At 44.5% G+C, this 15103-nt stretch overlaps 1 protein-coding gene across 1 annotated transcript; it reads left to right on the plus strand.

Moving 5' to 3' along the window:
• LOC8081018 (formate--tetrahydrofolate ligase) lies at positions 644-5638 on the plus strand. Its single transcript, XM_002460251.2, has 5 exons — positions 644-1495; positions 1599-1748; positions 2957-4132; positions 4654-4800; positions 5097-5638. The coding sequence occupies exons 1-5, from the start codon at positions 989-991 to the stop codon at positions 5370-5372; spliced, it is 2256 nt and encodes a 751-aa protein (XP_002460296.1). The 5' UTR covers positions 644-988; the 3' UTR covers positions 5373-5638.

Below are 15103 nucleotides of genomic sequence, written 5' to 3' on the forward strand. Positions count from 1 at the left end.
CCTATGGTCCTGTTTAGATCCATAAGTTAATAGTACAACCTATGATCCTTAGCTAGCTAATTACTACTAACAGCCAATGGATCTAAACAAAGGTCTACTCCCTCTGTCCCTTTTAATTGTCGCTGTTGGTGTGCGTGCCACAAGTTTAACTCAATTTGTAGAAAATACATGCAACATTTGTATCTCTAAATAAATTTGTTAAAAAACTAGATTCAAATATCTTTCTAATGATACTAATTATGTATTATAAATATTAATATTTTTTAATATATAATTGTCGGTAGTTGTTTTTCGGGAAGCGTAAGCGACAATTAAAAAGGGACGGAGGGAGTAAGTAGCAGCCCCCATTGTGTAACAGCTGGCCAACACAAGCCTCCAGCAGCAAATAGCTGATGCCATGTGCTCTGCAGATGCAGCCAAGCCGCCGTATGTTTGCATGCACCGCCCACAAAAGGCCAGATTAAAGGTTTGTTGCTTCGAAAAAAGATTCCTCTGCACGCGGAAACACACAAGTTTGTTAGTAAATCCGCCGGACGCGCCTACTGAATTTCGCTCGCAATGCTCGTGAACTGATGCAACGAGGACAAGCAAAAGCCACCTATGAATCCTTACCGACTTGGCTCGTGCTAAACCCCTCATCGATGCAACGATATCGTCAGTTCATCACGTCCACAGCTACGCAACGCAAGAAACCTTTATCTACAATTGCGATCCTTCTTCCATTCATCCCGTCCCGCGAGATAAGAGGAGCACCACCAGCCCGAGGCAAAAACCTTCCCAAATTCTGAAAAACCCCGACGTTTTCGGATGCTGCACGTTGCTACGCATCGCAAGTTCGCAACACCGGATTACAGTTCTCGGCTTGTGATTTCTGAAAACCCCCGAAGTTTTCGGATTAAGCGCGGTATTAAAGCTTTCGTTTTCTTTTTTTTCCTAATTAAACGAGTTATTATATATTTTGAGGAGAAAAAGATAGCGGCATCTTGACATGGATCTGCGTGCCCCACCAACCAATTATCCCAAAACTTTTTTATCTTCCATTATCCTATGGCGTCGTCGTCCTGACGCGGGGGCGGCGAAGAGGAGGCCGGAGTCATCATCATCGTCGTCAATAAACAATCGCGCCAGCCGGAGGCTCTCCCTCTCCCTCTCCCTCTCCCGTCCAATCGCATCGCCCGCACGAGCCTCATCATCAGTCCACGACCATCACCATCACCACCACCACTCGCTGCAGCGGCCCACTGGACTCGGCCGCGACTCCGTCGTCGCGAGATCCAGCGCCGTCGTCGCGCCGCCTACGCCGACGCCGCTGCCGCCGCCGACGCTGCTGCCGGAGATGCCGAGCCCGACGATCCGGAGGCTGGACGTGGCCTCGCCGGTGCCGGCGGACATCGACATCGCCAACGCCGTCGAGCCGCTCCCGATCGCCGACATCGCGGCGGAGCTCGGCCTCCGGCCCGACCACTACGACCTCTACGGCAAGTACAAGGCCAAGGTGCGTACGTTCCTGATTGGTCCCTCCCTCCTGGGTCCTGGCGGCCCGGTGCGTGCGGTTCGGTCGGATCTTGAGGCGACCTTCCTCTCTCATGTTTTCGCAGGTCTTGCTGTCGGTTCTTGATGACCTCAAGGCGCAGCAGGATGGATACTACGTCGTGGTCGGCGGCATCACGCCGACGCCCCTCGGGGAGGGCAAGTCCACCACCACCGTCGGTCTGTGTCAGGCTCTTGGCGCTTTCCTTGATAAAAAGGTGAGATGCTTACTGCTAATTTTGCTTGACACAGAGTCCGTTCCCCGATGAGACGATTAGCATTTTATTATCGGACCAAATTTGTTACTAGTACTGAATTGCTGTCCAAGTGCTGCTCTCAGCTGATGAATTCAGCCTGAGGCGTGATGACCCGTTTTGATCCATGGGTCTTGTAATACCCTGAAATTGTTTGATGAAATTCTGGACCGATTGTAGAATGCAATCTTGTTTGCTGCCACTTGTGCAGTGATTTTTGTCTTTGCATTGGTTATGCTAGTACTAGGTTATCTATTTCTCTGTTGCAATCAGGATGGAGTAGTATTTATTAAGATTGATGTTATGCAGATGGTGTGATTCCGTTGAGTATGCTCTGTTTAAACAATTGGAACAATCTATTGCTAGATCTAGATCGGATTTCGTTACTCTTTGAAATTTAATATGACATCAAGTTGCATCAAGATCAGTACAGGTACTTTCGGTGAAAATATTAATTAAATATGCTCTTCTAAGTTCTCTGTACTTCATGGGGCTGTAAAAAGTTCCAGAGCTTATATAGTATAACTACATCTTTATGTATATGTATTTGCTCGCATGAGTTATATTCACTGACTTTCTCCGAACTTATTTGATGTGTTGAGTCCTTCAAGAAAATCTGTATCTTCAGAAAAAAAAAATCATTTTCTTTGTATTATCTATCATTTGTACTCCCTCCTTCCCAAAAAGAACGCACTTTTAGTTTGGGGATAAATCAAATTTTCTGAAGTTTGACTAAGTTTAAAGAAAATAGTAATAAACACTTGTCTCCAAATAGGTTTACTATGAAAAATATATTCCGTGATTAATCTAATGGCACTTATTCGGTATCATAAATGTTAGTTTTTTTTATAGATTTAGCCAAACTTGAAATTGTTTGTCTTTTTTTAAAAAAAAACGAGGAGTGCACTCTTTTTGTGACAGAGGGAGTAAGCAATAAGTATAGGATAAAATACTGTTTGTTTTGCTTATCTGTCTTGTGTAAACCTTTGAGTCCTTTATTTACATTACATTTCATGCAACTGATAAGCTGCGACTTTCTTTTGTGTTTCCATTATACTTCTAGTATTAAAAGACAATCATATGTTTGATAAAATAACTTCAGACTGTTGTAACTATCTGCTCCAGATCATGTGGAAGTTGTTTCATGTATTAATGTATTGTTTTTACTATAGGTTGTCACATGCCTTCGTCAACCATCACAAGGGCCTACCTTTGGAATCAAGGGAGGTGCAGCTGGAGGTGGCTACAGCCAAGTTATACCCATGGATGAGTTCAATCTTCATCTGACAGGCGATATCCATGCAATTACGGCTGCAAACAATCTACTTGCTGCTGCTATTGATACAAGGATCTTCCATGAAAATTCTCAGTCAGACAAAGGACTGTTCAACAGATTGTGTCCGGCAAACAAGGAAGGCAAGAGGCACTTTGCTGACGTAATGTTCAGACGTCTGACAAAGTTGGGCATTTCAAAGACAGACCCCAATGAGCTTACACCAGATGAAATCAGGCGTTTTGCAAGGCTTGATATCGACCCTGAGTCCATTACATGGAGACGGGTGATGGATGTCAATGACCGTTTCCTGAGAAAAATCACTATTGGACAGGGCCCTGAAGAAAAAGGTATGGTGAGAGAAACAGGCTTTGATATATCTGTAGCTAGTGAAATAATGGCTGTATTAGCTCTTACAACTTCCCTCGCTGACATGAGAGAAAGGCTTGGAAGAATGGTGATAGGGAACAGCAAGTCAGGTGAGCCGATAACTGCTGATGATCTTGGGGTTGGAGGTGCGTTGACTGTCCTAATGAAAGATGCTATTCATCCCACCCTCATGCAAACTCTTGAAGGCACACCAGTTTTAGTACATGCTGGACCGTTTGCTAACATTGCTCATGGAAATTCTTCAATTGTTGCTGATAAGATTGCTTTGAAGTTGGTTGGGAAGGGTGGCTTTGTTGTTACTGAGGCAGGTTTTGGTGCTGATATTGGAACTGAGAAGTTCATGGACATCAAATGTAGGTATAGTGGATTGGTGCCACAGTGTGCTATTATTGTGGCCACAATTAGAGCTCTCAAAATGCATGGAGGGGGGCCTGAGGTGGTGGCTGGAAAGCCTCTGGATCATGCATATGTGAGCGAAAATGTGGCCCTTGTTGAAGCTGGATGTGTAAATCTGGCTAAACATATATCAAACACGAGGAGTTATGGAGTTAATGTTGTAGTTGCAATCAACAAATTTGCATCAGATACTGAAGCAGAAATGAATGTGGTGCGTAGTGCATCAATGGCTGCTGGTGCTTTTGACGCTGTCGTCTGCACGCACCATGCCCATGGTGGTAAAGGAGCGGTTAGTTTTCTTTCTCTATCAATTTTTTAAATTTGGTCACCAATTATAGGTTAGTGGTAAAATTTAAGCTCATAATCTGTTCTGGGGTTGATATTGTACTCCCTCTATTCCAAATTATAAGACATTTTGACTTTTTTATATACATACTTTTGCTACGCACTTAGATATACACTATGTCTACTCTAGATGCATAGTAAATCAATGTATTTAGACTAGAAAAGCCAAAAACGTCTTATAATTTGGAACGTAAAAAATACCTTTTGTAGCAACATAGCACATTTGATTGTTTCCTAAACAGGGACATATTTATAGCTCTTATTGTTTATGAAATATGTTACTGTATTTGTTATAGTTATCCTTTCTAGTATCCCTTCTAGTTCACCGTTGCGTAGAAAGTTATTCATTTTTTTTCTCACATGAACTCTTTATTTATTTCTTCAGTACTAGAACAAGAGCAGTGTGAATAACATAATTGTAAGAATTTAACCTGATCCTATTACTACCATTTAACTTATTTCTAGGTCGAGCTTGGACTTGCTGTCCAACGAGCATGTGAAAGCCAGACAGAACCTCTGAAGTTTTTGTATCCTTTGGAATCTAGCATAAAGGAGAAGATTGAGTCAATTGCTAAGTTTTATGGTGCCAGTGGTGTTGAATACTCCGAGCAGGTATTTTCTTGTAACCATGCTGTGCGTTTGATGTTTTTGGTCCTTGTTGCATCACCTATACAAGATAAAAACACTCACCCACCAAGATTACCAGGCACCTAGTTTAAGATTTTAATCATGTCAATTGCCATCTGAGAGGCTGAGTTACATTCCTGGAAAGCATAATCTGAAACAAAACTAAAAATCTTCTACAAAACTTCCCCCAATGCTTTCTGCATCTAGAAAGATTATACACACGGTGCACAAAGGATTAAACGTGGCTTCACTCTGCTGACTTTTTCTTGACCTCCCAACAGGCTGAGAAGCAGATTGAGATGTACACCAAGCAAGGGTTCTCCAACCTCCCCATCTGCATGGCGAAGACCCAATACTCATTCTCACACGTCCCATCCATGAAGGGCGCGCCGACGGGCTTTGTTCTACCAATAAGAGATGTGAGGGCCAGTATCGGAGCTGGGTTCATCTACCCGCTCGTGGGCACCATGAGCACGATGCCTGGGCTTCCCACAAGGCCCTGCTTCTACGAGATCGATGTAGACACTGCCACCGGGAAGGTCATGGGCCTGTCATGAATGGAATTCAACTTCTGATGGTGTCGTGCATATACCAGATTTATTGCACATTCGTTGGAGCGTCATATTGTGTAGTCGGGGCAGTCCTGGAGTTGAATAATGGTAGTGATAGTGATAATAATAGCCGTTCCTGGCTTCCTGCTGTTGCAGTGCCGCTTCTTGTTACTTGCTTTTGTAATCCGGAGCTGTAAATGTTGTCGAACCGTTCTGTTTAGACTCCCATGCCTCACATGCAGCGTTCAGTTAATTGTAGTTGTATTTTCGAAGATTTGTCTTTGAACTGCTTGATCAGTGATTGATGAAGTCTGCCTGTTCGGCCAAATCTGCACGCCATGTGCTTTTTGTTTATGGGAAATTGCGCCAGGTGTTCTTTGGCCCAAGGACATAGGACTCTGCCAGCAGTGCGGCCCATAAACAAATAAAGTAGGCAGCCAGATCGAGTTCATGCCACGGCCCAGCATTTCTACTTTAGTCCAGGTCTCCCGTGCAGACCTTCTATTCCTGGCAGGCCTCTTGGTCCATCTCATTAGTTTGGGCCTCTGCATACATAATTGTAGACAGAAATTTTTATTTTTGCTGAAACAAAAAAAACACAGAAATCTTAATTCCACAAAAAAACCAAAATCTAGGCATTATATAAAGCTGCATCATATTTAGGTCAGTTTCAGTGGAAAGTTTTATAACGTTGTTTCCAAGGTTGCCAAGTCATATGAAATGAAATGAAACTAGGATGAAGCACCCACTCTCAATGGAGAGTTTCATTCTATGGTTTCATAGACATTTAATTTCAAGACTTATAGAGAGTTGGTAATCGTGCCAAGAGAGTTTTTTCAATACACTGTCATGTCATCCAAAATACCTATATGGCAGCCTATTTAATATGATTGAAACCTAGATGAAACTCCCGCTAAGACCTGGTCTTGCAATTCAATTCACATGTATGTTTATAGAAAGACACGCCATCAGATATGGCTGCTGGAGACCATCCAGAATTCCAGCATTATTTCGAAACAGGCTGCACAGTAACGCTGGTCACGCCCTCACGGGTAGGCGGGCAGCAACCATGTCGCGGGGAATGGATAGTCCAGCACGGAAAAGCACCCTCCACAACGAGGTACCGAACTACTCCGACGCGACAAGTCAACGGAGCGAGTCGCCGACGCGGCACGGAACGAACCACGCGAGCGGCTGCGAGTCCGGCAAGAGCCCTCGCCGCGAGGGCACCGGCAGAGCGCCTTTCTTCCCCCGGGCGAATTGACCTGAGCTCACACCTCACATCACATGGCTGCTTGCCCTGTTTCCTCGAAGGAGAACAGGTCTCGGTAGCTGTCACGAGCAGAGCAGGATGGTGTTGCTGTCAATCCTAGATGGAATTAGGAATGCCGGGAGACGCTTTTCCCTCCACGACAGGTCGGTGCGTGACTAGTTCGGCTATGCAACCAAATTATTGGGCAATCCACAGGAAAAAGGGGGCACTAGCAATCAAGCTTGGAAGAGTGAGAGAGTTTTTTTTTTTTGACAAGGGGAAGAGTGAGAGTTGAATCCGTCAAACAATATGCCACTGTCAGGCAGTACTGTTCCATTTACGGTGAGGTAATATACTATCAGACAAGGAGTAGACAACCCTGCAGCTGCAACGTGCCCAAAATCTTGAGCCTAGAATCTGTGCTGTACGATCTGGAGTGGTGTTTATAAAGAAAATCTGTACAGTAGTGCTCTTGTATGGACTTCAGAGAATAATAATACTGCAGCTTCAACGATGTTCATGCGATCGCTACAAAAGGTTTCAGTCTATAATTCAAATCTAGTAAACCAGCTTTCATCAGATCATCCAGTCTAAGTACACTGAATGGAAACACATGATTACTGATTCGCAGAAACTTGACACGCTTTTAATCTTACCTGATCATGGGGGAACACCTATTCCAGTTGTATTCCCTTCAGCCCATGCAATTCAAATGCTCAAACTACAGTCAGAATGGAAACAATTGATCTTGACACTGCAAGTTCGAGGTGCGACTGTGCACCCTCAAACAGTTACAGAACACAGTGAATTATTGTAAGGCAATTTTTACTCATTTGGTGGTGTGCATGTCCATCAGACATGCTTGCTTGAGCTTATCAGCATAATCTGTCAGTCATTCAGCAGTATTTTTCTCTCACGATAAATCAGTCAACAATAGGGTTTAGGGTTTAGGGTTTGGTGCATAGAAAACAGTTCTAGGACTATTTGTTACATGAATTTTGTGCATCATCCGACAATCGCCATTTGTAGTAGTTGTAGTATTCGGATATCAAGAATAGACATCAACTACTGTTGGAATGTAATTGGGCTCGTGGGCCTGTCTATCGTGACTCCCCACCTAGCCTATATAAGTGTACACTGACTATGCCATTGAGTATTGTACTCATTCATGGTATCATGTGAGGTTACGATCCGTATCTTTCGCTTCCGCACACCTAACCCTAGCCGTTGCTGATCCCCACGATCGGTTGGTCCAGACCGTCGCCGGGCAAACCTTTCGCTCACCGGTCTCGCTTCCACACACGCGCGCGATTGCGCCATGCCGTCGTCGTTGGGCACACTCACGGTCGCCGGTCCCCTTCGCTCTTCATCGCGCCGCGCGCGGATCGCAGGCTCGCGTGGTCCGTTGCGACAACTTCTGCAAGAGCTTCATCACCCTCTTCGCCGCGCCACAGTGGTATATTGTGACAATGTCAATGCCGTCTACCTCTCCACCAATCCAGTCCAGCATGAGCGAACCAAGCATGTTGAGATCGATCTGCACTTCATCAGAGAACGAGTCGCCCTCGGTGAAGTTCGCGTCCTACATGTTCCCACTACATCTCATTACGCCAATGTCTTCACTACAAATTTACCGACGTCCGTTTTCACAGAGTTTAGGTCCAGTCTCAATGTTCGCGGTGCTCCCAATTTAGACTGTGGGGAGTGTTGGAATGTAATTGGGCTCGTGGGCCTGTCTATTGTGACTCCCCACCTAACCTATATATGTACACTAACTATGCCTAAGCAATACATTAAGCATTCCACTCTTTCAGCTACTTGACTGATCTAATCTCCTCGCACCTTTTCCCCTGCGCTAAAGTAAGAATGCCAAAACACATATATAGATTATTCTCTTCTGGATTCCTACACCGCGCGTCTCAAAACACTCCTAGGCAGTACTAGCTAGTTCAAAACAAAACACTCTGAAACTGTTCTTAATTGCTTACCCTGCACACCCCGCAGTTGGCCAATGAGTAAGCATGCATCTCTAGAGTACTCATCACATCAGACGACCGTGAGTACCTGTTGGAGCAGCTGCACTGATACAAATAAACAAGAACCTACCGCGCCATCAGGCAATCACCACTGGCTACAGCGCATTGTTTCAGTTTCAGATCTCATGCGCGGGCCGGCATCGATCATTTGCTTGGCGCGACGTGAATCTCTCTCATCGCGCTAATGCGTTGGGCCTACCATAACGCTGTGCTGTGCTTCGCGCGCGGGAGTCGCGTGCCTAGCAGCTAGCAGCCTACCTGATCGTACTGGGACTGGTGGATGGGCCAACCCCAGCCAGGCAACCAGGTCCGGGCCTGCTGCTGCTCATGGTCGCCAATTTTCTCTGCATGGTAATGAGTGGGCGCTTGCATGCTTTGCACTCTGGCATCATCACGGTCATCATTTTCTGTGATCCATCTATCTCGTCGATCAGCCACTGCCCAGTCACGTACGTACTTGCATTTGTCGTCATCATGCCGGATGGTCATGCACAGCACACGTTTTTCCATCAGAACGTTCCATTTGAACGGCGACGAAGTTTTGTCCAAGCGGCGGCGCATGCATGCCGTGTCCTTCTCTCCCTCCGCGAGTGAGCTTGACGCTCAATCTTGGGATGCCGCGCGTATGTACTCGCCAAGGTTGACTGGCTTGCGCTCGTGATCGTGGCCGGGGCTTGATTTGTTTCACCTTCCTTCTAGCTTCCCCTTATTTCAACGAGTGAAAAGTCCGTCTAACGAACCAAAAAAAATGCAAGAGGTACGATCCATACTCCAGAGGAAGTAGGGCCAACAAAAAAAAACAAGGAATAATATAGCACATGCTGCGACAGAGGTACTCATGAGGTAGCTCATGTTGTTTTGTTTATGCGTGGACGCTTGATTGCACGGCTGCACGCTGTCTCTGGTCTTAAACTAGTCCTCGCCTCACCAAGTTGTTTATTAGTCACGGGCAGATCAGAGCAATGATCGGGATTTGCACGGCCGATCATTAAACTAATCGGTCTCTGTTTTGTCCTAAAAAAATGGTCTCTTTTCATATAGGAGTACATACACCGAGAGGTACGTAAGCGTTGAATTAAAGCTAAGAACGAGGTAGGTACGGCACTGGCCGGTTTTTCTTCTACTCCCCATCCATGCATGTACAAGTATGTACTTCCTCTATCCCAAATTATAAATCGTTTTAAAAATCTTGGAGAGTCAAAGTATCTCAAGTTTGACTAAATTATATGATAAAATAATAAATATTATGATACCAACTAAGTATCATTAGATTCTTCCTTAATTTTATTTTCATAGTATACTCACTTTATGTTACAAATTTTAGTATTTTTCTCTATAATTTTGGTCAAACTTAAAAATGCTTTGATTTTCTAAAATTTTTAAAATAACTTATAATTTGGAATAGATGGAGTATGAAATTTCTTTAAGGTCCTGTTTAGTTTCCACCTAGAAATTTTTCATCCATCCCATCGAATCTTTGGACACATGCATGAAACATTAAATGTAGATAAAAAATAAACTAATTACACAGTTTAGTTGAGAATTGCGAGACGAATCTTTTAAGCCTAGTTACTCCATGATTAGCCTTAAGTGCTACAGTAACCCACATATGGTAATGACAGATTAATTATGCTTAATAAATTTGTCTTGCAGTTTCCTAACGAGCTATGTAATTTGTTTCTTTATTAGTTTCTAAATATCCCTCCCGACATCCTTCCAACACATCCGATGTGACACCCAAAAAATTTTCGTTCCCAATCTAAACAGGCCCTAAGTTCATGGCACGTGAGCGGTGAGAGGGCAGAAAGTTCAGGCGACACCAGAATTATACCCTACTATCTAGCAGTAGTACTAGTACCTATGTAGCGTAGCTAGAGAATTTGAAGCTACAGTATTTTTGCAAAGTTTGGTGCATCCCATGATCCCAGTAAACCTCAACTTGGCAGCTAGAGTTCTATACAGTAATCGTGTGCGTGCACCGAATGCCGTGGCTGCTGATACATATATACAGTAATAATCGTCTAGTATGACGCATGCAGAAAGAGGGAGAAACCGTGGGCCGATGGATGCGATAAATCGCCGCGGCTTGATCGACCACCACCGCATGCATGGACGGACGTGAGAAAGGGACGTCACGTCGTCGGGCATGAGCCACTCACGGTGGCCCGAAGAGGGAGGCAGGCCAGCACCAGCAGCAGATTGCATTGGGAGGCAGGCAGCGGCAAGTGGGCGCAGGAGGAGGTGGCGAGCGGGGCCTGGACCGGGGAGGAGGGTCTCGTCCTCGGCGGGCAATGCAAGGGCCAAGGGGACACGACGCAACTTCGCCCATCAGCCTGCCTGCCTGCCTCCCGGGGGAGGATGGGGACGGGTGCGTGCCGGCCGGCCCCAGCTCTCGGCCTCGTGACGTGAGTGAACTGAACTGTCCAGCCCCTTTCTCTCGGCCTAGTATTATGTGATGGTTTCCCGATCGATCGGTACGGTGGCCACTCATGTCGTCGTGTCCTCGTCCCGTTTCCTTGGGCACTGATTATTGGTGGTGCAAAACAGCAGCTAGCATTTCTCCCTTTTTGCTCCGTCCGTGTGAAGACGAAGCTGGCATGATTTATGTTTGGCCGTTGGTAGACATGGCGCGACGACTCCTCACATATCCGTACCGCCCCATGTACACATGCACTCCTACTGAGATTGGCAAGATTGTTGACTTAGGCCTTGTTTAGTTTCAATATTTTTTTTTAAAAAAAATGGACGTTGTAGCATTTTTGTTTGTATTTGATAAATATTGTTCAATTATGCACTATCTAAGTTTAAAAGATTCGTCTCACAAATTACAGTCAAAACTGTGCAATTAGTTAATTTTTATCTATACTAGCAAAATATGTTCGTGCGTTGCAACGCAGAAAAAATTATCAAACATGTGTTAAGGTATAAAAATATTTATGGAAATAAATATATTATAATACTATTTATTGTGGTGCTACACTTAAATATCGAGCTCAATGACTTCTTTGAGAATCCACAACAATATGTAAATCCTCATATCTAATTGAAGTCAAATTGAGCCTCATCTACACAAAGAATCTACCGTTGCTGAAAATCAATCCTATAGTCCACATTTTGTTCTAATAAGTATTACTATCAAGACTTCTTACCACGGCTAGACACACGTTGTTTGAAATATGGTCTTATGCTAGTTTAGGATTACAATAGCTTTATATTGTAAACACAATCTCATATAGAACCTATAAATATAAATAGAGAAAATAGAGCATTAAATATAGATGAAAATAAAAACTAATTGTATAGTTTATCTGTAAATTATGAGTTGAATCTTTTAAGCCTAGTTACTCTATGACTGGATAATATTTGTAAAATAAAAACGAAAAAACTACAGTGTCAAAATCTAATTTTTTTTTAATTTAAACAAGGCCTGAATGAGAAAATCACACAAATATTAGCACCTAACTGAAGAACGTAACGGTGAAGCCTACTAGGTAAGTTTTGCTGAGGTAGTCCGTTTTGCAACTGGTCTAAATTTTGACCCCGGGAACTGATGCTCGTACTCCTCGTAAATGTTCTGACCTTTGTCTTTCGACATTACGGCCTCCTTTAGTTCTAAAAAGATTTTGTATTTTGGTATCGTAGTATTTTCGTTTTTATTTGACAAACATTATCCAATCATGGATTAATTAGGCTCAAAAGATTCATCTCGTGATTTACAGACAAACTGTGCAATTAGTTTTTGTTTTTGTCTATATTTAGTGCTTCATGCATGTGCCACAATATTTGATATGACGGGGAATCGTGAAAAGTTTTTAAATTTCGGAGTGAAGTAAACAAGGCCTACATTCATGGGTCCGCCTGAAAATTAACTAGGTTTCAAACGAACTGGTTCTGAAGTTTGACTCACGAGTTTATTAGACACCAACAGGTAACTAATTTGGCTGGGCAGGTTGTCTGTCTGCAAAGGTCAACAACATGCGAGGTGCGTGATGTTTGCGGACATTTAGAGAAAGGAACCGGCCGGTCGATAACAACATGTGACCGATGACCTCCGGAACACCTCACCTGTAAGGCCTGGTTCAGTTGAGGAAAAATTTTAGTTTTGGCTAGACTTTCGTTTATATTTGGTAATTATTATTTAATTATAGACTAACTAGATTTAAAAGATTCGTCTTATATATTACAAATAAACTGTGTAATTAGTTATTTCTTTTATCTATATTTAATGTTTAATGCATGCGTTCAAATATTTGATGTGACTAGAGATCTTGAATTTTTTTTTGAGACTGAACAAGGCCTAACCTACCTGCCCTGACTGTACTTACGAGTGTAAACACTCGACACACACGACTGTAACAATCTTACGGATTACGGTTACATACATGCCATTTGTAAAAGAAATAATAATAATAAAAAAAAGGCCCACGCCGCCGTCACCATCGAAGCGCACAGAGCAGGCACTGTAGGACGGAGACCTCTGCTGCTGCATCATTGCCGAATCCTTAACAATCTCCAAAGCAAAAAGGGGATCCGTCACGAGCCCACGGCAAGAAAGAATCAGATCAGGGTGGAGACTGGAGAGCGAACTCGCCCGCCGACGCCGACCGCATCCGGTAGTATGCTGACTGTGTGTGCAGGCAAAATAACTCGGGTGCCTCGGGGAAGCTCCCCGGGCGGCAAGGTCCGTCCCTGCCCCCTCCAGGGTCACCCGCGGCGAGGCTGCTGCGACGGCTACCACGGGGTCAGCTCGAGGCGCGCGGGCATTGATGATGGCGCATCGCATCCGGCCATCCGGGGAGAAAAGATTTGCCGCGCGCTCGGGGTCGGATCCATCCATCGCACCGGGGGTCGCTCGGGCGGACTCTTCTGCAAGGAGAGGAGTAATAAGGCCTTGTTCAGTTCGCAAAAACTTGTGAAAACGGCACTGTAGCACTTTCGTTTTTATTTGACAAACATTGTTCAATTATAGAGTAACTAGGCTCAAAAGATTCATCTCGCGGTTTACAGATGAACTGTGTAAATAGTTTTTGTTTTCATGTATATTTAATGCTCCATGCATGTGCCGCAAGATTCGATGTGACGGGGAATCTTGAAAATTTTTGCGAACTAAACAAGGCCTAAATGGCTCCGCGCCAACGATCCATCCGTCGCTCCCTCTCCAGGCAGCCGGCCGGCTATCTAGGCCATGTTTAGTTCCGAAATTTTTTCGGATTTCGGCACTGTATCATTTTCGTTTTTATTTAATAAATATTATCTAATCATAGACTAATTAGACTCAAAAGATTCATCTCGTGATTTACAGATAAATTATACAATTAGTTTTTATTTTTATTTATATATAGTGCTTCATGCATGTGCTCCAAGATTTGATGTGACGGGAAAATCTTGAAAAGTTTTTGTTTGTCTCGGTGAACTAAACAAGGCCCTGCGGTGCCCGTGCCCTCGTAGTCACGACAGATATGGACGCTGGAAAATTGGGTGCTCAGCACCAGCATTCATGGCGCTCCCCACGTCTACGACTAGTCATGCGCGGTTTGGAAAACTGACTACTGTACCGTAACTATTGCAAGGTCAAAAATCCCCGTTTCAACTGCTGCCGCCGTTTCGGAAGATATCGATCATCGATTCTCTCTCTGTGTGTCACTGGTGCCATGTACCGCTGGTCCTAGGAAGTACCAGGGGGGAAAAATGATCCGAGGAAAGAAAACTACTGATGAGAGAGCCGGATCACACTCGAGGGCGAACTGGGAAGCGTCGAGCACTCATAGTGCAGTCATACGTGCGTGCTTTGTGCAGCTCCCAGCAGCGCTAGCAATCGATCGGCAGACGGGATGGAGCAGGCAGTACTGCTATACGAGGACCACCACCCAGTCCTGTACAACGTTTGTTTCCATACCTTGACAGGTCGGGCCACCGTTTGTGCATTGTGTTTTTGGTCGGGAGCACGAGCACAGGCAGAGGCAGCCAACTGTCGCGGTCGGTGCTGCTGCACTAGCATTATTTCTCAAACATGCACATGGCAATTACTAGGATTTACACCGTGTTTAGCAGCATTCATTTCGTTCTTTACTCATACCGATTGTTGGAGAAACACCATCCAGTTTCCTTCACCCAATCACCCTTGTTTGTTTTGTTTTATTTTAGCAGCACTCGTTTCCGCAACCGAGACCCCTTTTTTCCTGGAGGAATTGATAGGCTTTTCCCACCGACGGGGGCAGGGAGGGGGTAGCACTCGATGGGCGTCATGATTTCACAAATCTGCGTGTGCAAACTGCCGAGACCAAAACCGGTTTCGTTTGCCACCTCGGAACCAACAGCGTTACTTCATCAACAGTCAAAAGTGACACCACCCATTTTTGCGCCTCTCCCGTTTTGAGGAGGGAGAGGTGGGGATGTTCATCATCGTGACTTGGTAACTTCGGATTTGAAGGCCTGGATTGACGCCAAGA

The sequence above is a fragment of the Sorghum bicolor genome, chromosome 2, assembly GCF_000003195.3.
Source record: "Sorghum bicolor cultivar BTx623 chromosome 2, Sorghum_bicolor_NCBIv3, whole genome shotgun sequence".
NCBI classification, from domain to species: domain Eukaryota; kingdom Viridiplantae; phylum Streptophyta; class Magnoliopsida; order Poales; family Poaceae; genus Sorghum; species Sorghum bicolor.